The following is a 25,483-nucleotide window of genomic DNA, read 5'->3' as shown; positions in this document are numbered from 1 at the left end:
GATGAAGATGTCATCAATGTAGCGCAAGTAGAGTAGGGGCATTAGGGGACGAGAGCTGAGGAAGCGTTGTTCTAAGTCAGCCATAAAAATGTTGGCATACTGTGGGGCCATGTGGATACCCATAGCAGTGCCGCTGACTTGAAGCTATATATTGTCCCCAAACATGAAATAGTTATGGGTTAGTCACAAAGTTCAGCCACCAGGTTTGCCATGACATTATCGGGGATACTGTTCCTGACAGCTTGTAGTCCATCTTTGTGTGGAATGTTGGTGTAGAGGGCTTCTACATCCATAGTGGCCAGGATGGTGTTTTCTGGAAGATCACCAATGGATTGTAGTTTCCTCAGGAAGTCAGTGATGTCTCGAAGGTAGCTGGGAGTGCTGGTAGCATAGGGCCTGAGGAAAGAGTCTACATAGCCAGACAATCCTGCTGTCAGGGTGCCAATGCCTGAGATGATCGGGTGTCCAGGATTTCCAGGTTTATGGATCTTGGGTAGCAGATAGAATACCCCTGGTTGGAGTTCTAGGGGTGTGTCTGTGCAGATTTTTTCCTGTGCTTTTTCAGGGAGTTTTTTGAGCAAATAGTGTAGTTTCTTTTGGTAACCTTCAGTGGGATCAGATGGTAATGGCCTGTAGAATGTGGTGTTTAGAGAGCTGCTTAGCAGACTCTCGTTCATATTGCGACCTATTCATGATGACAACAGCACCTCCTTTGTCAGCCTTTTTGATTATGGTGTCAGAGTTGTTTCTGAGGCTGCAGGTGGCATTGTGTTCTGCATGGCTGAGGTTATGGGGCACATGATGCTGCTTTTCCACAATTTCAGCCCGTGCACATCCGCGGAAGCACTCTATGTAGAAGTCCAGTCTGTTGTTTCGACCTTCAGGAGGAGTCCACGCAGAATCCTTCTTTTTCTAGTGTTGGTAGGAAGGTTTCTGTGGATTAGTGTGCTGTTCAGAGGTGTTTTGGAAATATTCCTTGAGTCGGAGACGTCGAAAGTAGGATTCCAGGTCACCACAGAACTGTATCATGTTCGTGGGGGTGGAGGGGCAGAAGGAGAGGCCCCGAGATAGGACAGACTTTGTGACAGGTATTTTAAAAATGCCCTTTGAGTGTTGGTGTGTATGTATAGTTCATATTCACAAATCCCTAAACATATATTTGTGTGTTTCTATATTATATGTTTCCTAAAACCTAATGAGCTCACAATCGGTTCATGAAGGATTTAATTTTTGCAACAGGGTTTACCATTACCATATTTTAATAAACGAGAGAATCTGAGAGGTGGTATAGCAAAAAGGAATCACTAAAGACACTGAATTCATTCTTCACAAGTTGCCAAAATAAAAGATTTCTTTAGCCTGTGATTGTGAAGATTCCTGTGAGCTTTGCTGTTGACCCCATTCATGGTTACAGACCATGCAACCTGGGTTTGACTGACTAACCCAGGGGTTCTCAAACTGGGGGTTGGGACCCCTCAGGGGGTCGGGAGGTTATTACATGGGGGTTGCAAGCTGTCAGCCTCCACCCCAAACCCCTTATTTGCCTCCAGTATTTATAATGGTGTTAAGTATATTAAAAAGTGTTTAATTTATAAGGGGGGGGGGTCGCACTCTGAGACTTGCTATGGGAAAGGGGTCACCAGTACAAAAGTTTGAGAACCACTGGATTCACCCGTTTCCTCACTGGCCAGGGGAAGAGAGAGAATGCTTTATGTTGCTCACCATCAGTAATTCCTTCTGGCATATCGGGGAGTGGCAGGCATTGTCTTCCTTGTCTGGAGAGTTCACAGCTCTGACACCGAGCCTTTAGCAAGGCAATTATAATGGGAGACATTGGAGTCGCTTCAAGGGCTGCCTTAGAGAAGCAAAGAAACTCACTTGTGGAAAATATTAAATTAGTTTCCTGATTTAATTGGGTGTTCTTATCAGGGTGGCTTTGGGGGCAAAGAAATATAAGCTGCAAGATGGGCCACCTCAGTTGCCAAGATTATTAAACTACAGGTAAAATGTGAAGTGCTTAAAGCAAGAAGAAGTTAGTAGCAAAGTTCTGCTTCAACTACTCTTTTTCTTTTCCCTACCTGTTCTTTTCTTCTGTATTTTCAGATACACTTCTCTGTACTGCTGCCTGGGGAGACCCTGGTAGCTAGAGGTAAGGCAATGTTGCCTAAGCTGTAGGCTAGGGAGATGGCTGTTAAAAGATAAAACAGGTGAACCAGGAAGCTTGTGACTCTATTTTCAGCAGTGCAGTTCATCAGCTTATGCCACTGCCCTCAGCTTGCCAGTTCAAACTGCACTAATCCAATGCATCGTCAGAACTTGAACTCTAGGCATTAGGTGAAGAGAGAACCACAGTTCACTGAGTGAAATGCTGCTGTCTCTTGGCTTTGAATATACATTACACACACTTCGAGAGCTCATCAATATAGAGCAGAGAGGTTTTTTAGTTTCTTGTGAATTTTCAAACATCTCATAGGGTTTTTAAGTTTTCTTTCATACATTTTTCTTTGAGAAGCATGTCTTCAGAGTAACAATATGGACTGGAATGTTTCAGCCTGACGAACAGTCTAATGAGGGGAAAATAGGCTTATTCAGGATTCCATTCACCCCTGGGCAGAGAAGCAGCACAAAACTGATACACCAATTAAGCCCTCCAAGTAGGGTTTAATTGGGACAGACATGAGCATGGACCATAGAACTGGGGGCTTCCAGAACTAAAGCATGAGCTGTCACAGCTTGAGCTAGAGCCAAATCTCTGTAGCTGGGCTGTAACAGACTAATAGCCTCTAAAAAGAAAAGGAGTACTTGTGGCACCTTAGAGACTAACCAATTTATTTGAGCTACAGCTCACTTCATCGGATGCATTCGCTGTTTATTTTCCACTGAATGCATCCGATGAAGTGAGCTGTAGCTCACGAAAGCTTATTCTCAAATGAATTTGTTAGTCTCTAAGGTGCCACAAGTCCTCCTTTTCTTTTTGCGAATACAGACTAACACGGCTGCTACTCTAATACCCTCTGCAGATCAGGCACAGAAGAGGACCCATAACACATATTCACCGGTGGGTTTTACTGGCTTTCTGCACAGAATGAATTCTACCCTTTAAGCATTTCATATTTTGAAGTGCTGAAACACATTCGATCAACCACAGCAGAGAGGACACAAATAATCTGAGCACCTTCCTTTACCACACAAAGATGTATTCCATTACATACTGTGTATATGCCACTTAGTGAGATGAATTGAAAATAAAGCGGATGTGGGTGAGGAGGAGAGAAAATGAAAATGGAGAGAGAAGAGAGTTGGAAAGAGAAAATAGGGGCATGATGTTGAGAGAGAGAGAGGACTGAAATAAAATAAAGACAAGGAGAGACTCGATGGAGGATGAAAACAAAACAAAAGACAAAGGAGAAAGGTGCACTCTTGTGGTGGTCAAGTGTTACCATTTATTTTCCCACTTTTTGTTCCAACAACAGATATATCATTGTTGACTGTTTGATTTTTCCCTGCAGCTCTTGATAGATTGGATTAACACATCCCTGAAAGAGGAACACATCATAGTAAAAAGCCTGGAAGAAGATCTGTTTGATGGGCTGATACTTCATCATCTCTTGGGTAAGTCGCTTCTTTGAGCTCTGCTCCCTAATAAATCTCGCATGCTCTTCAGTGCAGAAGCTCACAGATAAAATAAAAACCAAACACACTAAACTGTAAGAACAGCTTTGCTTGCTGGTATCGTACTAATTATTAATGCACTCAAATAGACACGAGCACTGCACTGTGAATCATATGTGGTAATTCTAATCCTGAACAGGTGCTTGATCTACCCTTCCCCACCAACCTTTGGAAAGTCTTTTTATTCCGTTGTTTATATAGAGAGTAAAAAGGTTAACTTTGAAGTCTGAGGTTATAACACCTCCAAGAGGTGCTGATGACATTGTAAGCCATGACAGTGAATATGATTTATGATATTACCATAAATACCAGCTGGAATCACCACTACAATTATACATATATATGTATTGTGACAGGATCAGACCAGATGGCTACAAAAGAGCGGTTGAAGGTAGATACATTAGTTCCAGGTTAAGCAGGTCCCTTTTCCCTGGGTAAAATAACAGGGACTATTCCAGAACACTCATGAACTTTCTAGAGCTAATTAAGGCAGGCAGGCAGGCTAATTAGGACACCTGTAGCCAATTGGGAAGCTGCTAGAATTAATTAAGGCTAATCAGGACACCTGGTTTAAAAAGGCTGTCACTCCAGTTAGTGAAGTGTGTGCAAGCAGCTGAGAGTGAGAGGGCATGCTGCTGGAGGACTGAGGAGTACAAATGCTATCTGGCATCAGGAGGAAGGTCCTGCGTTCAGGATACAGAGGCGGCCATGGGGATGTAGCCCAGGGAGTTGTAGCTGTCACGCAGCTGTTACAGGAGCCACTGTAGACAGCTGCAATCCACAAGGCCCTGGGCTGGAACCTGGAGTAGAGGGCAGGCCCAAGTCCCCCCCAACTCCCTATTGGATACAGGAGAAGTTGACTTGGACTGTGGGTCCCACCAGAGGGGAAGGTCCCTGGCCTGTCCCCTGACCCACTAGGTGGACCAGCAGAGACTGTGGGGATTGTTCTCCTTCCTTTTCCCCATGCTGGCCAGTGATGAGGTTATCTGAGTGAATGGCAGATTTGAGCCACGAAAGTGGCCAAACTGAGGGCTACTGTGAATATCTGAGGTGAGCAAAATCTGCCAGTAAGCACAGGATCCACCAAGGTAGAGGAGGAATTTTGTCACAATATATATTTAAAAGCCATAGTCTGAGACCTCAGGCCAGAACTTCAGCTGCTGAAAATCAATGTGGCTATATTCACTTCAATGGAGCAACATCAATTTTATACTAGTTGAAGGTTTGGCCTCTTGAATCAATGCCCAGCCTAAAGTTATGGTCTACCATTCCCCCCATGACCGTCCCTCTAATTACTGCGGTCTTCATCCTCTTCTCCACTCTACTTTGACTGCAACTGGATTGGCCCTCACCTCCTAATCTTCTGATTAAATCTCATAAATCATAGTGGTGCCACCAGGCTCATGAATAGGATTGGTTTTCTTTTATAATTTGGGGCTGTGATGTCACAACTATGAGCTAAGATTTTTTTTTTATATGAACTGCTATGTGCTCAGCACATATACCAATCTACAGGGCAGATTCACTCATTGGATTCCTGCAGTTCCCACTGGTAAAACCCAGGGTGTGGACCACTTGTGGCTAAAAGTCAATCTGCAGGGCAATCAGAACCATGCAGTCAGAACCATGTGCGGAGCCTTATTGATGTCAGTGAGATTCTGCATGAACCCAAGGGAGTACCTATGCACATCCAATTGCAGGTTTTGGGTCTGCGTTATATAATTTATTAAATTATACTGATCACTTACATCAAGACTTTTTTTGGTATTTCTGCTATGATTTTGTATTGTCTCTACAGTGCTGTTAAAACACATCAATCTTGCTTTGTTTTGTTTTAACTATGCTCCATCTCAGAAAAACTAGGATCTCTCAGGCTGGATGTTGAGAAGATGGCACTGACGGAAAAAAAACAGAAGCGTAAACTTGCTGTTATTCTGGAAGCTGTGGGCCAGTGTTTACAACTAGAAGAGAGCCAGCTGAAATGGAGTGTTGATTGTATGTGGAGAAGTAAAATGCAAGGAAATTACCTCATAAAAATACATTGTTCTGGGGTTTTACTTGGCTAAGATGATGTTGCTAAAGGACGGATGATCTTGGGGTTAAGGCACTGAAATATAGCCAGGAACTGAACCCAGTTCTCCTGTGTCTAACTGCAGACTTCCTATTTGACCCTGAACAGGTCTCTTTAATCTTTCTGTGCCTCATTCCCACAGCTATAAAATGGGACTAATCTGCCCTTCCTCACAAGCATATTTGGAGGCATATTTCATATTTTGGTTGTAAAGCACTAGAATGTTCTCAGGAAGGGGCAATGGGAATGCAAAGTATTATTATTAGGCTGTAATGAGTTTGCACATTACTTATAATTTGCTTTCTTTGCATGAAACAGCTATCTTCCAGAAGGACTTACTGAGCACATTATATCTTCTGATTGCAATAGCAAAGCACTTCCAACCTGATCTGCCTATCCCTTCAAATATTAGTGTGGAAGTAATAATCATTGAGGTAATTATGGCTCTTTCCTTTGCTGCCATGGGGTCACAGAAATCTCACAAGAAATTAAAAAATACAGTGGAAGAAAAGTGTGGTGAATATCACTGTATAACTGTTCTGCTTTTGTTTTCTGTGTAATTCACCTTTTAATTCTAGAAATCTGTTGTTTGCAGGAGTAACCAGCCATTTTGTGTTCAGTTCAGAGGTAGCGTTCTACAGAGACTACAAACACAATGCTTTGTCATTGAGACTTTCCTGCTACGCTTTTGCTGTTTCCACTTAATGTAAAATAAAAGGCATTCAGACTGAAAGCAGAGTTACTCTTGGTGGATGGAAAATTATAACTGATTATAACCCCAACTGTTCAAAATTCATTTGTCTGCTTCCCAAAATCCTGAGATTGGCCTAAAAATAATGAGATTTTTCTTTTAAAAATTTGGGGTTTTTATTTACTTTCTGATTTTTGTGACTTTAGGGTGCACTTGGGTCACATTTTCAAGCTTTTCTCCACACCTATGAGGGCTAGGAATTTACCTTCAGAATTTTATTTATTTAGGTAATGAAATGAAAACTGAGATCCTCACATAGTTACATGACTCTAGGATCTGGGGCTTTAAGAAAAACATCACATATCCCACAACTTGTGATATAATTGTGGAAGCTGGCAATACTGAGTCAGATTTTTAACTGTGGGTGAAGTTCCCTTGCATATAGAACATAGCATGAGGCCTATATCCCCCTTAAAGTCCACTTAATCCCTATTTGCAGGGCTACACATGGGACTTAAGTGATGCATATACCTTGGGCTTGCTCTCTACACATTTACATCGAGGAAAGTCTGGATTTAAATGCTTTATTGTATGGATAGCCTCTGACAGGAAGATCTAGATCTTGACCATACAAGACGCCAGTAAAGTCATTTTTGACAGTTGGACTTAGGTTCCTAAGTCACTTAAGCACTTGTGAATATTTTAAACTTAAAGTTTATAGCTGCAAACTGTTAATAAAAGTTGCCTTTACTCCAACACATTTCCTTCTATAGTCCTTGCAGTTAAATATTATTCTATATTGGCTTTCTGTTTAACAGCGTACCTTAACAGGATTAAGGACAGAAAATGCAGTGGAATATATCACGGAGAACAGGTAAGAGAAGAAACATTTTGTTTTATACATTGTATACATTTTCCAATAACTTAAGCATGTGCTTTCCAGAATTCCACCCACGTTGATACCCTGATTTACAGTTTCACTTTTCTGGGACATTGTGAATTAAAACAAGGGAACACACACATTCTGCAAAGGAATTTCTAAACCAGTCACACTTTACTCATAGACAAAGCACAAGAGATATTCATATCTGAAACAACAAATGCCTGAACACAAGACCTTCCCTCAATTTCCTCATCCTTCCTGGGAGCTCTTTTGGTATTAATCAGTATCCTTCAGTGAGTCCAGGATCCTCTGACACCATTCTCTGTTCAGTCTTGTCTTCTGGTTTTGGCCCCCTTGCTAAAGTAAGTCTTCTTTTAACAACTGTTTATTAGACCTTTTCTCTTCCTGGCCTTCCCCTGGGGTTATTCCAGCCTCTAGCCCCCTATGGGCTGTGGCTAGGGGTGGTTGGAAGGCAACAATTTCATTTTATGAAAAAATTCCAGATTTCAAAATTTGTTTTTGTTCTGCATCAGATCAAAAGGGCAATGTTTCAAAACATTTTATGAATGAATACAAGAGAGGCAGAAAAAAGATACACCACCCCAATAATAGGCAATAGTCCAAAGGTTAGGGCATTCACGCTGGTTAAGTCACTGGTTTGGAGGAGGGATTTTAACCTGGGTCACCCACATCCTAGGTGGACGTAGGGCATTGGCTATTCTGTGGTGGGTTGGTGTGTCTCACTCACTAATAAGACTCCATCCTGGACTTTAGAAACCTTCCTCACAAAATTTTCATCAGAACATTTTGATTTCAATGAATCAGTGTTCAACTAACTCTAGATGTGGCCTTCAGCATCCTCTATATTTGTTACCATGGATAACAGCCATTAGTAAGTCAGTAATCTCTGGCCAGTGGTCTCCACTGTCCTCCTAGGGCCAGGTTATTAAACTATTGATTGTCCTTATCGAGGGTCAACCCCTTAGGTGCCAGACCCTTTGCAAAAGAGGGAAGATGTAATTTTTACATGACAGCATACAGAATCAAATAAGCATATAATCACACAAAGAGTTCATAAAAATCAAACTGAAAGTCATAAGTTCATATAAACATATTCCCAATACGTCACACCAACACATTGACCGGATCAGAAAAAAATTCTGAAATTGCTATTACCAAAAAGTTCAATTATACATCATGTCTGGTTGCCATTTAGTTACAATCGGTTCAGTAATTTAAGCATTTTCAGGGCTTAGTAAACCTACTGCCATGCTAAATAAACACTACTGCCATTGGACGAAGTAGAGGCATTTATTCATCTTGCAGAGCTCTTACTGGTTTTGACTGGTCTTAGCAAAACCTGACAAATGACATAGTTAGTAAACCAAGCATGTTAGGTTTATACATCTGAGGTTGAAACTGCAATTGTATAAAAACAAAACCAGTTTACATATTACTAATTTATAGCTATTGTATTAATACATTACCAGAGTTCAGCAATTTTTCCTTATTTTGGTAGTAAAGAAAGAACAATCTGATCTCGCTCAGTTTGTGAGATTCTCTAATTATTATATGAGCTCAGCCATGGGACACAATGAAATTATGGAGGTCGCACCGTGAGCTGGAAACAGTTTTTCCCTTCTACAGTTCCATCATCAACTATTATATTTTATATGTTAACACAACTTCAAATTCTAGTATTGTGAGCAGCTCGTTGGAAAACTGTGCTTATAAAATAAATGTGCGTTAGTCTGTGTGCCAATTAAAATATTATATTCTTCCAAGAACACATAAATACAGTGCACTATAAAACTGTCTGTTGGAAAGCTACCTCTGGCAAATAACTGGTGAGGTTCTGTATTCTATCTCCTACTTCATAGGGATCCTTATGGCACAGATATGCTTTGCTTAGAAATTGGATTAGTTCTGCTATATGTTTTTGCTAATTCTCTTTTTGTTGTTGAATCTTTAGAGAGAATTTAGAAGGCCAGTCAAGTAAGTACTCTGAAGGCCAAATTCAGTGTTTCTTTACTGCATACTGTTTTCAAAAGTTGTATGTATCCAATTCGGATCTCACTGACGTAATGATAAATCAGGGCTATCCCCATGAGATCCAGTGGAGTTACAATGGTATAATACTGGGAGGAGATCAGAACTGGGCCCATCATGGTTCCACTTGATCACCCCACAGGAGAGCCTAAAGCCATACTGGCAATGAGAAATAAAATCGAGGGAGGCAAAATGATGGAGGGGTGAAGTGAGATGAATCCCATTTACTTCAGTTGAACTATTCATGTGTGTAATAGCTGTAGAATTGGGCTTCTGACTTGCTGCCAGTTTCATTCAGGTCTATTTTCTTTAGTTTGCAAAATAACGTTTTGAAACTTTATTATCATTTGATAACAGACCTTAACAACCAGGTTAATCCAAAGCTGAATGTACCATCAGAACCACCAAAGGAAGTAAAACATTTCATTGTGAAATTCACCCTGGTGAAGAGGGTCAGCAGAAGGCTTCTATACCACTTATGCTCCATTTTGGGGACTTACAAGGCCTGTTTGAGCCTTGCTATCTGCAAAGGGGTAAATTTCACCCTCAGTGAATAAATGGGGCTGCTTTAATTCTCTTCTGTGCAATTCATATGACCAGTAACAGCCAGTGCAGAGACAAAGTATTTCATTGAACATGTATTTATTTTTTATCAGTTATTTCATTAAGTGGTCTTCATTTATAAACTGAGACAATGCAGAAAACCTGCAGATGAATCTGTCAAAGGAAGAAACCTTAATTCACTCTTCAGTCTTTAATCTATTTTTTAAAAAATATATCTTGCTTAAAGTAAGGAAGAAAAACACAAAGCTTAGCTCCAGAAGAAGGCTCTCTAGTTTGTGACAATGCTGTAGGATTTACACACATTCCTGCTATTGATTTATTATTCTTTGTTTCCCAACAATACTGAACCCACAATTGAATAGGGAGAATGAGATCCAGTGGCACTCTCTCAATACTTATGTAGTATAGCTGCCAATTTTGATGAGTAGTCTCTCTCCTAAACAAAGCTGAATTCACTTCCCACACCATAGAAGCCCCAATCTCTTCTTAATTACGCTGGCATAATGCCCCTGACTTTAATCGAGTTGGAGAACTTTGTTCATCTCAGGCAAAAGCAATTGTGTTCATGGGTCACTGGGGTGGGAATTCACAAAAATTTCATTTCCATTTTTCACTGAAAATGTCCGAATTTCATTCCAATTTCCAGCCCTAATTCTCACATGTAATGTTACTCAAAATTACTGGGTGAGGTTCTATGCTCTGTGTTATGCAGGAGGTCAGACTGGTCCCTTCTGACCTTCAAATCTATGGATTTAGAATTATGGGCAAATATTTCTATCACTGAATGTAGGGCCATTCTCCACCCTCAGTTTTTGTACAAAACTCCCATTGATGTCAATGGAAATTTCAGGTACTGAAGAATGGTAATATATGCCACTTATTTTCTACTGATTTTTATTGCAAATGTTCAGGGTTAAGGTGCGGACATGAAAAGAGATGAACTATAGGGCCCATGGAACTGCAGCTTGCCTAGGGCTCATGCTAATGGCAGCACAAACTATGAGAACCCATGCCTGTGAAAATTAGGGAAGCTGATTAAAAACAAACTATTTTGTCTGACATAGGAGTTAAAGTCAGGGGAAGCACAGCTCTCTCTTCTCTTTTATATGAAGTGGGGAAGAGAATATCAGGGAGCAGTGCTCTTCCTCAACTCGACTTCTCCTGGGCTTCTACAGGGAGGGTTCCCACACTCCCAGTTCAGTTTATTTTAACCACTGGTCTAGTAGTTACTCCAGAGAATCCCAATTAACATTTATTGAATATTTTGCCATAGAAGCTGATGCCTTTGATGAATTATTCTCACATGCACCGGACAAACTGGATGCTGTGAAAAAGGTAACTTTTAAACGTTAAACAGGCATTGACATTTGCATTATAAGATATAATTAACGAATTCTCTAAAAATTCCATTTTCCCCCCTCCCATTCTTTAGGTGCTTTTGCAATTTGTCAACAAGCATGTTGGAAAATTAGGATTAAACGTGAAAGATGCTGACTCTCAGGTAGCACTCTTTGAGATGTATGTTAAAATGTCTGTCGGTTACGTTAATATTCCCTGTCACCTCCAAAATTCCTATATTTCTCTTTTAAACTTGGCAAATATACACATTCATTCATAGCCTGAGTTCAGGCATATCAAGTGTCAATTTGGGAGGATTTTTAATGCCAATATGATAAGTAATTGAAAATAAGGGGTTTGTATGGAACACCATCCCAAGGTTGCAGTCATATAGGTCCTGATTTTCAGAGGCTCTTGAACCCCTACATCTTCCACTGACTTATGTTGGAAATGTGGGTGCTCAGCATCTTTGAAAATTAGGCCTAAATTGTACATAGTGACTAGTGATTTTTTGAGTGCCTAACTTAAGACGTGGTCGAGAGGCCTGGTTTTCACAAAGTGCTGACCTCCAGCCCTCTGAAAATCAGCCCCCTTTAAAGTGCCTGAAGGTGGTCACCCAAAATCACTGGACACTTGTGAAAATCTAGGTCATAATTTATAGGTAAGGCTAAGATTTTTGTCATGGGAATTTTTAGTAAAAGTCACGGACAGGTCATGGGCAATAAAGAAAAGTTCACGGAAGCTGTGACCTGTCTGTGACTTTCACTAAAAATATCCATGATAAAATGGGAAGGAGCTGGGCAACTGCGGGGTGGCTGGGAGTTCCGGGGACCCCACCACCTGTGGGGGCTCAGAGCCCCAGCGGTGGGGAGCTGCGGGAATCTTCCTGTACCACCGCTATGTGGAGCTGTGGGGGTCCTCCTGCCCCGCCACGGTTGGCAGGGAGCTGCGGGGATCCCCCTGCCCACGGTGGCCGGAAGCTGTGGGGTACCCCCCATGCCCATGGTGACTGGCAGTTGGGGGCCTCACCGCTCCCTGCTGCTGTGGAAGGCAGCAAGACCCTGCAGCTCCTAGCCGCCAGGGCTGAAGTCATGGAGGTCTTCGGAAGTCACAGATCCTGTGAGTTCCGCAACCTCTGTGACAAAATCGTAGCCTTATTTATAGGGCATGATTGTTCCAGAGGCACAGCCCTGCGCTGGGAACAACGTGGAGCCACCACCTCTGGAGGAGTTCCAACAGGGTTTGCACTCATCAGACACATCCCTCACAGAGCACAGGGGAGAGTTCACACTGCACCATCTGTGAGGATGGGTGCAGCCTGCTCACTCCAGTGAGGAGGTGAGGTGCTATAACTCTGTCTCCTCCCACCTCCCGTTGGTGCAACTGGCACCTCTTGGGGCACATAAGTGGGAGGGAAACCGTTCTTATGCTAGCGAGAGTACAGGAATTGTGATTCTCCCATGCCTCTGAGTAGGGTGAACAAGTGGAAGCAGATTGGGATGCGGAAGTTCCTTGTGCTTTTTTCCTTCTTGGCATGCACATGAAAGGGTGGGGGAAATCTAGCCTACAGCTGACACTTCACTGCAACCATTAAAACCTTTGACGCAATAATAATTCCACTGGCTTGCATTGTATGGCTGGAGACTGCAGTGTTAATTACCAAGAATGGAGCTTTTGAAGGGACTGCTATCAGGAATCCTAGATGAAATTTCCTTTTATGTAGTGATGCGTATTTATTTTTGTTTGAAATCTGTTCAAACATGGGACATTTCAAATATGGGACATTTGTATTGCTATCCTCCACACAGTGTTACATTCCTGCTAGGAATTTATGAGCCTTATATAGATAGAAATGACATTGTGTGTATAAATTGGGGTCAAAGAAATAAGTCACCAGTTTGTATAATTTATACTGTATATTCTCAATTCTTCTTTCCATAGAAGAACATTTATCTCTCTGAGTAAAACTCTTTGAATCTTTTTTTCCCTGGCTTTGGTAAAAGCCAATTTAATAAATAATACTCAGGTGATTCTTCTTATAGTTTGCAGATGGAGTTATCTTGCTTTTGTTAATTGGACAACTTGGGGGCTATTTCCTGAATTTAAGGGAGTTCTTCCTGAACCCAAACTGTGCTACGGAAATGGTAGGTTATTATTTATTTACTTAAGCCCGGATCCTGCAAACACCTTACCTGTACTTTATGCACATGATTAGCCCCACTGAAATCACAGACACTACTGACAATGTGTAAAGTTAATCATATGATCAAGAGTTTGCAGGATAGCAGCTTTAGACAACACACAAGAGTGTTCTAAGCATGTTATAATTAATTTTTTAAAAAAACAAGTCCCTGTCCCCAAGGCTATACTGAAATCTACCATGATCCTACAAAATGAAAGTGATCATTATTTGCATTTGTTAACCAGACCAATGCACTGAATTCATAGTGCTTTAAATAAACATCTCTGTGTTGTATGGGTTGGAATGCGAATGCAATATTAGACCAACAGCTTCTTCCATTTAGCCACACGGGTGACACAGCAAGTGTAGGGGCCACAGAGATTCCCTCACATTGTCCCACAAATGTACCTCAACCATAACTTGATGGAACCACTGCTAAGGCCCCACGTAGGCAAGGTAACTTTTCTAAAAGTTTCCTGCTGTTGCTAACATCAATTCACCTGACCTCTGTTAGCAAAGCTGAGAGCCCTAGTACATACAGCCTGTCAAATACTGACCCTGTTTTAAAACTCTGATAATTAGATTTGGGGAAAAAATAAATTTGAATTGAATCAAAATGAAAGTTTTCCATCTTCAATCACCCTCTCCCTTTTCTTTCTCCACTATTTCTTTTGCTCTGATTCCATTAAATTGGAAACAAAACATTTTAATTTCAAATCACTTTAGAAGGAAAAAAATCAGTAAAACCCATGAAGAAGTTTGAACAAAACAAACATGTTTTTGGTTTGTTCAAAGAGTTTTGTAGAAAAGAATCCCCATTCTTTTGACCAGCCCTGTTAGTTAATGATGCCTAAACATCTTTTTTGTGAGGAATGTAGATATCTCCATTTTTTGGAGGTAAATTGCAGAGTAAGACAGTGGCAGAGTTGGTATTAGAATCCAGAACTACTGACTCCCAGTCCTAGCCTCTACCCATTGGACACTGCCTTCAGAGAGGAATCCACTGAGAGTGTGAAGCACTCTGCTGTGATACTGAATATGTCAAGAATTTTCATTTTAGCAAAGTTAATCCCAGGTACTGCTTTTGGTCAAAGCATTGTTTACTAATTTTTTTCCCTGTCTTACACCCTGAGTGATATAAAAATCTAACTACTGTAGTTCAGAGACTTTATTTCAATTTAAAACACTTCCCCCAAATCCCTTATGTACTCTAACTCCCCCACATTTTAGACATTAATTGGTACAGTAGAACATGACACTGTAACCTTCACTGCAGAACTCCTTTGAGATTTAAAACATGACATTCCTGTTATAAAAGGTGGTGACAACCAGCCATACCTTCAGGATCATTATTGTGTATTGTCTTTTACTCAAGTTGAAAGCTGATAGTTCAAAACCAGTAAATACAGTCTGTGTATCTTGGCAGAGGAAATTGGAGTGAATTCTAGTGAGGGGGGAAAACACTGAAAAATAAAGGAAAATCGATATTAGGATATATCTAGAATGTATGTAAACTGAAAAGAAACCAAATGTGGTGGCGGCAGAACCCTGCTCAACATAGGATGGAACTATCCTTTACCTCTTAGAGATCTCCTCAGCAGGGCATCAGTGGTTGGAGTTATCCTCCTGCTCATCCTGTGGCAACAATGGGTGGTGCACTCTCTAATCTCTTGCTTCACCACCCTCCCTTTGATGTCAGAGGATGGCACTATCCCTTCCCCCCTTTCCTTTATTATAGGTGGAACTGGAAGGCTCACCTATAGTTAAGGTTGCCTTGATACTTCCCATAAATCCCATTATAAGACCTTGTTCTCAGTTGATCATAACTTTGCCAAACTTCAACTATTTGGGCTATACTTTTCCAGGCAAGGTACCTGCCTCAGGCTGAATTTTTTTTTTCCAACTAAAACAGTTCACCTATTTCTGAGAACAAGGTTAGGGGGAACTTTGTTGTTTTGCCCATACTAAAAACATTTTCACAACCCATTTGCTGAGAAGTTCTAGCTCCTCCATTCTTTGAAGCAGGAGGTGGTTTTTGTGAGGATTTTTGCCATCCCTGTGAAAAACTGCCCAAATTTGGTCAATTTGTAAGCCTCTCAGTTGGCACATGGTCAGTATAGAGTGTTGTTTGAGTGTGGCAGCTAAATTCCCTGAAGATTCTGTCTTCACTGAGCACGCTCCATCCTCTCATTGCTCCTCTGTGTGACAGGACTGCACGTGTACCATCCCCTCAGAGCAACCAAGCATGCTCCAAGCCCTGAGCTGCAAGGCTGCACAAGACTTTCTCTTCAGTTGCTTCTTCAGTAGTTGTGGGCCATTGTGGGCTGGGGCCATTGTGGACTTGGGCACTGGAACTGAGAGCAGGGAGACTGTCTCTTGTTCTCTCAGTGTTCCCAGTTGCTGGGCCTAGGTAGCGTGGAGGAAAAGGAGGAAGAAGCCACAGTGGGAATGAGGGTGACCAGATAGTAAATGTGAAAAATTGTAACACTTTTTTTTTTCTCAGGGGTTGGGGGGTATGGCTGAGTATATAAGCCAAAGTCCCCAATATTGGGATGTCTGGTCACTCTAGTGGGAATGCAGAGGGATTAGGAAGGGGAGGGATTTAGGGACCAGAGGATGAGCAGGAGGAGGGGAGAGGAGAGCAGGAATTGGGATGGGGGGAGGTTCATAGATTCCACGGCCAGAAGAGACCACAGTGATCATCTAGTCTGACCTCCTGTATAACACAGGCCATAGAACTTCTCCCAAATAATTCCCAGAGTATATATTTTAGAACAATGCTTTTCAATCTGTGGTCCACAGACCCCTGGGATTCTGCAGACTATGTCTAAGATTTCCAAAGGGGTCTGCACCTCCATTCAAAATTTTTTAGGTCTCTGGAAATAAAAAAGGTTGAAAACCACTGTTTTAGAAAAAATATCCAATCTTGATTTAAAGATTGTCAGTGATCGAGAATCCACCATGACCTTTGGTAAATTGTTCTAATGGTTAATTACCCTCACTGTTAAACATTTATGTCTTATTTTCAGTCTGAATTTGTCTAGCTTCAACTTCCAGCCATTGAATTGGGTTATACCTTTCTCTGCTAGATTTAGGAGTCCATTATTAAATAATTTGTTCCTCATGTAGGTACCTATAGACTGTAATCAAGTCTCCCTTAACCTTCTCTTTGTTGAGCTAAATACACTGAGTTCTTTGAGTCTATCACTATGAGACAGATTTTCTAATCCTTTAGTCATTCAACCCTCTCCAATTTATTAGCATCCTTCTTAAATTGTGTGCACCAGAATTGGACACAGTATTCCAGCAATGGTCACACTAGTGCCAAATACAGAGGTAAAACAACCTCTCTGCTCTACTTGAGATTCCTCTGTTTATGCATCCAAGGATCACATTAGCTCTTTTGGACACAGTGTCACACTGAGGGCTCATATTCAGCTGATTATCAGCTATGATCTCAAATCTTTCAGAGCCACTGCTTCCCAGGATAGAGTCCCACATCATATAAGCATGGCCTATATTCTTTCCTCCTAGATGTATACATTTACATTTAGCAGTATTAAACATATATTGTTTCCTTGTGATCAGTTTACCAAGCGATCCAGTTTTTTCTGAATCAGTGACCCGTCCGCTTCAATATTTACCACTCCCCCAATCTTGTGTCATCTGCAAACTTCATCAATGATGTTTTTCTGGTTTCTTCCAGGTTATTGATAAAAATGTTAAATAGTGAACCAATCCATGTGGGGCCCACTGGAAACACATCCATCAATGATGATTCCTCATTTACAGTTACATTTTGAGACCTATTTGGTTAGCCAGTTTTTAAACCATTTAATGTGTGCCATGTTAATTTTATGTCATTCTAGTTTTTTAATCACTATGTCACGCAGTACCAAGTCAAATGCCCTAAAGAAGTCAAAGTATACTATGTCAACACGATTACCTTTAACAACCCAACTTGTAAACTCAGCTAAAAAAGATATCAAGTTAGTTTGATTTAATCTATTTTCCATAAACCCATGTTGATTTGCATCACTTACTTTACCCTCCTTTAATTCTTTATTAATTGATTCCTATATCAGCGGTTTCATTATATTGACTGAGATTGATGTCAGGCCTATAATTGCCTGGGTCATTCTGTTTATCCTTTTTAAAATTTGGCACAACATTAGCTTTCTTCCAGTTTTCTGAAAACTTCCCCAGTGCTCCAAGACTTATTGAAAATCAACATTAATGGTCCAGCAAACTACTCAGCCAGTTCTTTTAAAATCCTTGGATGGAAGTTATTTGGATCTCCTAATATAAAATGTCTAACGTTAGTAGCTTCTGTTTAACATCCTCCAGAGTAACTAGTGGAATGGAAAGAGTGTTATCTTCACCATATGAAGAGACTATATCATCTGTCTCCACCCCCCCCAATATAGACTAGAATTATTTATTGACCATGTCTGCCTTTTCTGCATTGTTATTGATAATTCTACCAGTTCCATCTAGCAATGGCTCAATACTATTGTTAGAATTCTTTTGTTTCTAAAATATTTTTAAAATTCCTTCTTATTGTCCTTAACTCTGCTGGCCATAGATTTTCCTCTGTCCCTTTGCTTCTCTTATAATTTTTCTACAATTCCCAACTTCTGATTTGTATTCATTACTATCACCTTCCCCATTATGCCATTTGTTTTTACACTCACACTCACTCTTACTTTTTATAGCTGCCTACTTCTCCTCTAAACCAGGTCATTTTTTTTAACCAGCACAGGCTTGTTCCTTGATTGTGGCTTTTGGGGCATCTAGTAAGATTTTCGTAAATGATTCCCAATTATCATTCACATTTTTCTGATTAAATTCTTCCTTCTAGCTGATTTGGGTCATAATTGTTTTCAGCTTTGTGAAATTGGCCCCATTAAAGAACCAGGTGTACATATTAATGGTCTGGACTTTATTCTGCTTGCAAATCATGATCACTTGTACCTAAGCTACCATTAATTTTTAGTTCTGTGATCAGTTCCTCTTCATCTGTTAGGAGAAAGTCTAATAAAGAATTCTCCTATGTAGGCTGCAACACTTTTTTGTTAGGACATTGTCATCTATAATGTTTAGAAATTCCAGGGATGTTTTGGTACTGGCAGCATGAGATCTCCAGCATATGTCATGCAGATTGAAGTCCCTCATGATCATGCAGCTTATTTTCCTTCACATTATAGATAAGTTCAAAGGAGGTGGTTATCCTGTTCCTAACACTGATTTGGTGGTCTATAGCAGACACCATCTGGTACTCCATCTGTGTGTTTTATCTGTTAGGACATTGATCTGTAAGCATTGAAGATCATTTTCTTCTAAGTTATTGGTGATTTGGAAACAGGTAATTCCACTGTTGACAAAGAGTGCCACTCTCCCTCCCCTTTTCCCTACTTGATCCTTCCTAAATAGGTTATAACCATTGATTTTAACATTCCAAATGTGAGAATCATCTCACCATGTTTCAGTAATGCTAACTAGACCAAATTTATGCTCATAAATGAGCAATTCCAGTTCCTCTTGTTTATTACTCAGGCTCCTAACATAGTGTATAGGCAATTCAATAATTTCTTCTCTTCGTGTCCTTTGGTTCCTTGATTAATTTTGTTTTCAACATCTCAATTTTGTGCTGAGTGCTCATATCTTCCCTCTTTTTACCTTATTAGTTTAGCTTTCTCCTGACTATTCTAGCCAGCCTGTCCCCAAAGTGATTGGTTCCCCTACTACTGAGATGGAGGCCATGCAGACTATATAATCCCCTCTCCCCATAGAAAGTGGATCAATGTTCCATAAACCCAAAACACTATATCACTTACTTAGCCAACAATTCACTTCCAGAATCTTCTGCCTTTTGTCGTCTTTCACTCGTGGGACAGGAAGGATCTCAGAGATCACTTGGACATTCTTCTTCAGAATACTTCCAAGTTCCCTGAAGTCATCTACTATCTGCAAAATATCCCACAATACAGTGTCATTAGTTCCAATAGGCATCATCACCAATGGTGATGCCTGTCGACTTCAGAAGCCTATCCAGTCTTAGAGTGGTGTCTCATTTCTTGGCTTTAGGAAATCCGCACACTGTCCTATTGTCTGCCTGTGCCTTGCAGAATTTCTTTTGATTCTTCTGAGTATGAATCTCCAACAAGAATTATCTGTCTTCCTTGGACAGTTGGAGAACTTTTTGCAAGCAAGCTTGACCGTGACCGTATGCCTCTGGTGGTTATGAACTGCCAGGCTTCTTCTCTGATTTCCTTGGTGGCCAGGTCCCTTCTCCTTGAACCTGGGGTAACAGTATTTCCTCTTCACCTTCTCTGATTCTCAGTAGTATCTCTCCTCCAATCCAAGAATCTTTTCTTCCAGCACAGCCACCAGCTTGCACTTCATGCACATGAACTCGCTTCTGTGTTCAGGCTGGAAAGAGGACATGTCAGAGATGGAGAGGAAGACAAGCTAGTGGCATGGGGCAGAAGAGTCTATAACCACTAGAGTAGACTTTTATCCAAGACTTCTCATATTTCCAACTTCCTATCAGGCTGGAAATGCTGAACAGTATTACAGTGCTTCTGGTTCCATCTGGAAGTGCAGAAAGATGAATGTGCTCCCTTTATCCAAACCATTTTGCCTATCAGTAGTAAGTATCAGTACTGTGTCTTAAGATTTATATAAAAGATCAGCATTCTACTTTTATGTGGAAGTCTCATAAACTTGCTGAGGGAAACATCTGATCCTCCTCACTCGGTGACTTCATTAAACAATCATTTTATTCATCCCCAGGTGAAGTTAGTAGCTCTGTATAATCCTCTTGTTTTCCTTGTCTGCCATGGATTTGAAGAAGAATCTAAACCTAGTTTCAAACTCTGTCATTGTTATCTGTAAATCACAAAACCAGGTGGAACATAAAGGTATCACTTTAGTTCAAAATAAAAGAGCAATAAGCTCTTGCTCAGCTTATGCATGGTTGGACATAAGTGCGTAACATGGGGAGGTTAAAAAGCACAGCATGCCAGCACTGTACACAGTACCTCCTGGAGGATAAGCTGATCAGGAGCAGTAGAATGGTTAAGGAAGCAATTTAAATTTTTGTTTTTGTTCTTACTTCATTAAAGGAATAGTCTTGTGACAGAACGTAAATAGACAACTTGACTTTAGATTGTTAAAATCAAGAGGTGAATGGGATCTGGAATGTAACTGTAAATAAATAAAAATCAAGAGCTTGAAAAATACTTGATTCCTAGAAGTGTCCTTAATATCTCAAGTGCGATATCCATGATGATATCATCAGTAGACCTTTGTATGTTAAAACATTATCCTAATGTTTGTATTTACAGCTGCTCAGAAAATTTCAAACCTTTAGGATTTTAAATGAAAAATAGAATACTTTCTGCAAATTTAATTTGTTAAACATTTCCCTGTGTTTTTATCAAACTTTTAATTTTTGGGGCTCTCATTAATGCAAGATTTTCAGAAAACTTTTAAATGAATTGATCTTTCTGCATCCCTTCTCATGTAATTTTTAAAGGAAATTTGGTTTCTATTTTTCTGATTTGGTAATTGATAGAAGTGATTGATTATAAGCTTTTCACCAGAACTAAAGAGAGTATGAAAAAAATGTTGGTACAGCAATGCTAACTCCCATTTCAACTACCAAAGAAATAAAGCATGCACTATCTATATTTGGCCTGAGTTCACTTTGTTTCATTGATCTCGTCTGATCAACAGCTTCACAATGTTAACCTTGCAGTGGCTTTGCTGACAGATGGAGGTCTTCTAGATTTTCCTGTCAATGCTGAAGGTGAGTCATAACATAGTAATTGTTCTGGAAGAGAATGATTCTTGCTCTGGTTCATGAAAAGCTAAGATACTCAGCTAGAGAATCTTCTCCAACATGACAACCACATATTTCATAACATTTCCTTTGCTTCACATCTCCTGTATATATCCCATATTTTAACAATCTAGTCTACACTAAAAAAAAAGTTCTATTGTTACAATACCCACTGTTTGGTAAGTTAACACCATTTAAAGCAAGAATGAAATTATGTAAGATACATCTGTAGTTGCTGAAATTACCAATTAGGAGTAAGTGTGTTGTCTGTGGGACCTCGTTGCCAAAATCAGGATGTGAATGTATTAGTAGATTTTTAGAGACAGAAGTGACCATTATGATCCTCTAGTCCAAGCTCCTAAATAACATAGACCATTCAATTTCACCCAATCATTCCTCAATCAAGCCCAATAATGTGTTGCTGAACTACAGCATATATTTTTAGAGAGACCTCAAGTCTTTATTTAAAGATGTTAAGTGATGGGCATTTTACCATGTTCCCCAGAAAGCGATTCAAGTGTTAAAAATGGCATCTTTTCCCAGTTGGGTAGTCCGCTCATGAACAAGATTGGGGTATGTGTACATATGAGCACATGGAATGGTCATCTATCTGTACCTACGTCATTGGGTAGAGACAATCAAAAAATGGAAGGTGTGGGAATTATGAAAATTTGTTTAATTTTTTTCGTTAACATTTTCGATGTTTTTTTCCAACCAGCTTTACTCATGGGTAGCTGTCATTAATGTCAATGTGAGTGATTTGTGAGCATGCAGTGAAAAATTGGAGCCTTTATGCCCTATACTTGGAACTTGAAGTTCAGTGAACCAGTCTAGTTAAACTGTGAAAGCTAAATCTGTGAAAGCCTCTGGGTATACCTTTTCTTTGAGTGGGTTAAAAGCATTGGACATCCATTTCTCTAAATGTGGAGGATTGCCTCAAATAATGTCTAATGTTGATTAATGTGGGAAATATAAACTCCAGCATCTGTGTATCATTTATGTACAGCTACATAGGCCAGATCCTCAGCTGATGAGTGTTGGTGTTTAATGGAACTACACTGTTTACACCAGCTGAAGATCTGGCCTAGTGGTCCTACTGCTGGTCTATGTTCAGTACAAAGCCATACATTTACATTACTTGAAGAGGAGCAGCAAGCCCTCTATGTCTCTCATCGTTTGGAAGAAGTAGTAGTTTGCATACAAGTTGATGTATTAACTAGCAAAAACCCTTGTCAAACATGAGTTGAGGTTGCTTAGCAGTACCTTGTGCACTTTCAGAATATGGAAGTTAGCAGCTGAAAACTGCAACCTTCAAAAAGCAGGAAGTACACACCACAGAATAAAGTGCAAACACTACAAAGCCAGGAAATGAAGAGTTAAGGCAATGTCTGCTACTATTCACATTATAATAGAATCACAAAAAATACAGTTATCAAGAAAATCTAAAAACTTTAAATCAAGAACCAAAACAGGAAATGTAGTTAGATTGTAATTTGGGGAAAGTGAAAGATTATCTTCAGTGTTTTAACATGTGAAGGCTTGTTTCTTTCTTGTGTATCCACAGATATAGTGAACAGAGATATGAAGACTACATTGCAGGTTTTGTACTGCTTGTATTCCAAATACAAGACCAAAGAAACATGAAGAGTGAAACCAAGAGCTAGATTTTCTTGCTAGTGTATGCTGGGTTTAATTTTCAGTCCCTAGCTATGTGTTTGCCACTTTGCACATGCGCACACCCTGTATGACACTTGTTGTATTAATATGCTTTGAAAAGTGTGTATGCTTGCAAAGTTGCAGTTATATAACTTGTGCTATCTATAATATAAATGTGTGTGCACGTGCGTATTCAGGGGCCAGTGTTTTCTGCTGTTCCTTGGCTGTGAATTTTGCCACAGAAACAGAATCCACCCCTTGCTTCGTCTAAGGCCCCCAAATGCTGTAAAGACTTGTCAATGTGCTACCTCAGCCCCTGCTTCAACACCTCACCCTTTTATCAGCGAGGGAGCTGGAAGTCATTTTTAGAACTTCGCACCTGTACTTGCACTGAGGTTGCTGCAGCACCATGATGGAGTTGAAGTCCATGGATAGATTCCAAGGGGGCTTGAAGCCCATAGTCTAATAACTCCTGTACTACATTTTCAGGCAGGATGATGAGATTAATCATTTTAAAAAATGGCTAGCGGTATGAAACTTGACAAGGCATGAACTGTTTGAAAAAACCTGCTTGCCTCTTAAAATACATTTACATTGGTGAGACTATACAGGCCATCCACTGTACAGTATTGTGGATTTCCCCGGTCCTCCATACCTCCTAAAAAACCATGAAAGAGCCCCCTTATTTGCCCTTTAATCTAACACAACATTGTGGCCTGCTGCAGCCCTCTTCTCCCTGCAACTCTTGTGCACCTACTTATGGCCAGCCTGAATACTAGTCTTTGCACTATCTAAGTGCAAGGGGAGAGGCTAACATGACTCCACCTTCCCCCTTACAAGGGTGCATGGGAGGGTGGGTTGGGGTGTGGCTCATTCTATCCCAGTAACACTCAGAGTCCAGCACTGACGGGAGTTTATACTGAAACCTTTTTGTAGCTGCCACTTCTGAGTTTGCTCTTGTGGGGCACACAAACTGTATTGGGACTATACAGGATACCTATTCTGTACAATACCTCCAGCAGCTGCCACTAAGGTATGCACCCACGCAATCCCCACCCTAATGTAACTGTGGCTGCAAAAGCCACATTCCTCTCCTTTAACTGCCACCCTGGTGTTTAAGTCCTATGCCCTTTGCGGCTTTCTTCAGCTTCATTTGACCTTAAAGTTATTTTAAATTTGCATTTCATGTATATTTGGCTTTGAAAAATTATAATTATGCAAAGCTACTGAAGGAGAGAGTTCCACAAACCGCTATGAACATCATAATGCCATTTGCATTTATGCTAATTATCAAGATACATTTTACAAAGGAAAATCCAATGTCTGGCGCCAACAAGTTACCAAAAAAGAGCACCCTGCTTCAATAGCAAAAGTTAATTAAATCAGCTATTCCAAAAGATTCATATCTGACATACATTCTTAGGGTTATCTCATGTATGAATCTCTGTAGATATCTTGTTTTATTCTCCTGATGGGCTCCAAACATCTAATGAAGGGGAAGACCTTAAAAGTTTGTGTTCTTTATTCACTGATACGTTTACCGGAACATTACATGAAGATTAGAACACCGCTAGATTACTGAGGATACAGAAATAGAATGTCCATCACAGAGGGATTTAATGACTCTGGGGACTGGTACTATGGTATAGGCACAGCCTTTTGCCGTTAGGTAATTGGTTAGAATCCAGCCCATGTTGTTAGTGACTGGAAGTCATTACTAGATGATGTATTTTTAGTGCCCTATGGTCACATAAACACCACCCAATACCGGAAACCTACTGACAGCTATACTTACCTACATGCCTCCAGCTTTCATCCAGGACACATCATACGATCCATTGTCTACAGCCAAGCTCTAAGATACAACAGAATTGGCTCCAATCCCTCAGACAGAGACAAACACCTACAAGATCGTTATCCAGCATTCTTAAAACTACAATACCCACCTGGGGAAGTGAGGAAAGAGATTGACAGAGTGAGACAGGTACCCAGAAGTCACCTATTACAGGACAGGCCCAACAAGAAAAATAACACCACTGGCAATCACATACAGCCCCCAGCTAAAACCTCTCCAGCACATCATCAACGATCTACAACCTATCCTGGAAAACAATCCCTCACTCTCACAGACCTTGGGAGGCAGGCCAGTCCTCGCTTACAGACAGCCCCCCAACCTGAAGCAAATACTCACCAGCAACCACAGAACAGAACCAGTAACCCAGGAACCTATCCTTGCAATAAAGCCCGTTGCCAACTGTGTCCACATATCTATTCAGGGGACACCATCATAGGGCCTAATCACATCAGCCACGCTCTCAGAGGCTCATTCACCAGCACATCTACCAATGTGATATATGTCATCATGTCTCAGCAGTGCCCCTCTGCCATGTACATTGGCGAAACCGGACAGTTTCTACGTAAAAGAATAAATGGACACAAATCAGACCTCATGAATGGTAACATACAGAAGCCAGTAGGAGAACACTTCACTCTCCTCGGTTACTCAATAACAGATTTAAAAGTAGCCATAC

At 40.5% G+C, this 25,483-nt stretch overlaps 1 protein-coding gene across 1 annotated transcript in view; it reads left to right on the top strand.

Moving 5' to 3' along the window:
* PARVG (parvin gamma) overlaps positions 1-24,635 on the top strand; it is a 33,163-nt gene extending 8,528 nt beyond the window's left edge. Inside the window, exons 4-13 of the mRNA XM_073316502.2 lie at positions 3,510-3,612; positions 5,527-5,667; positions 6,062-6,177; positions 7,253-7,308; positions 9,290-9,312; positions 11,204-11,265; positions 11,363-11,431; positions 13,311-13,412; positions 21,191-21,263; positions 22,861-24,635. Coding sequence (XP_073172603.1) covers positions 3,510-3,612; positions 5,527-5,667; positions 6,062-6,177; positions 7,253-7,308; positions 9,290-9,312; positions 11,204-11,265; positions 11,363-11,431; positions 13,311-13,412; positions 21,191-21,263; positions 22,861-22,940 — 825 coding nt within the window. The 3' untranslated portion in view covers positions 22,941-24,635. The remainder of the gene's footprint in view (positions 1-3,509; positions 3,613-5,526; positions 5,668-6,061; positions 6,178-7,252; positions 7,309-9,289; positions 9,313-11,203; positions 11,266-11,362; positions 11,432-13,310; positions 13,413-21,190; positions 21,264-22,860) is intronic.
* The last annotated feature ends 848 nt before the right edge of the window (positions 24,636-25,483 follow it).

This window comes from Lepidochelys kempii, chromosome 1 (genome assembly GCF_965140285.1).
Source record: "Lepidochelys kempii isolate rLepKem1 chromosome 1, rLepKem1.hap1, whole genome shotgun sequence".
NCBI classification, from domain to species: Eukaryota; Metazoa; Chordata; order Testudines; family Cheloniidae; genus Lepidochelys; species Lepidochelys kempii.
Note: the sequence above shows the minus strand (reverse complement) of the source record. Positions and strands in the feature narration are given on the sequence as shown.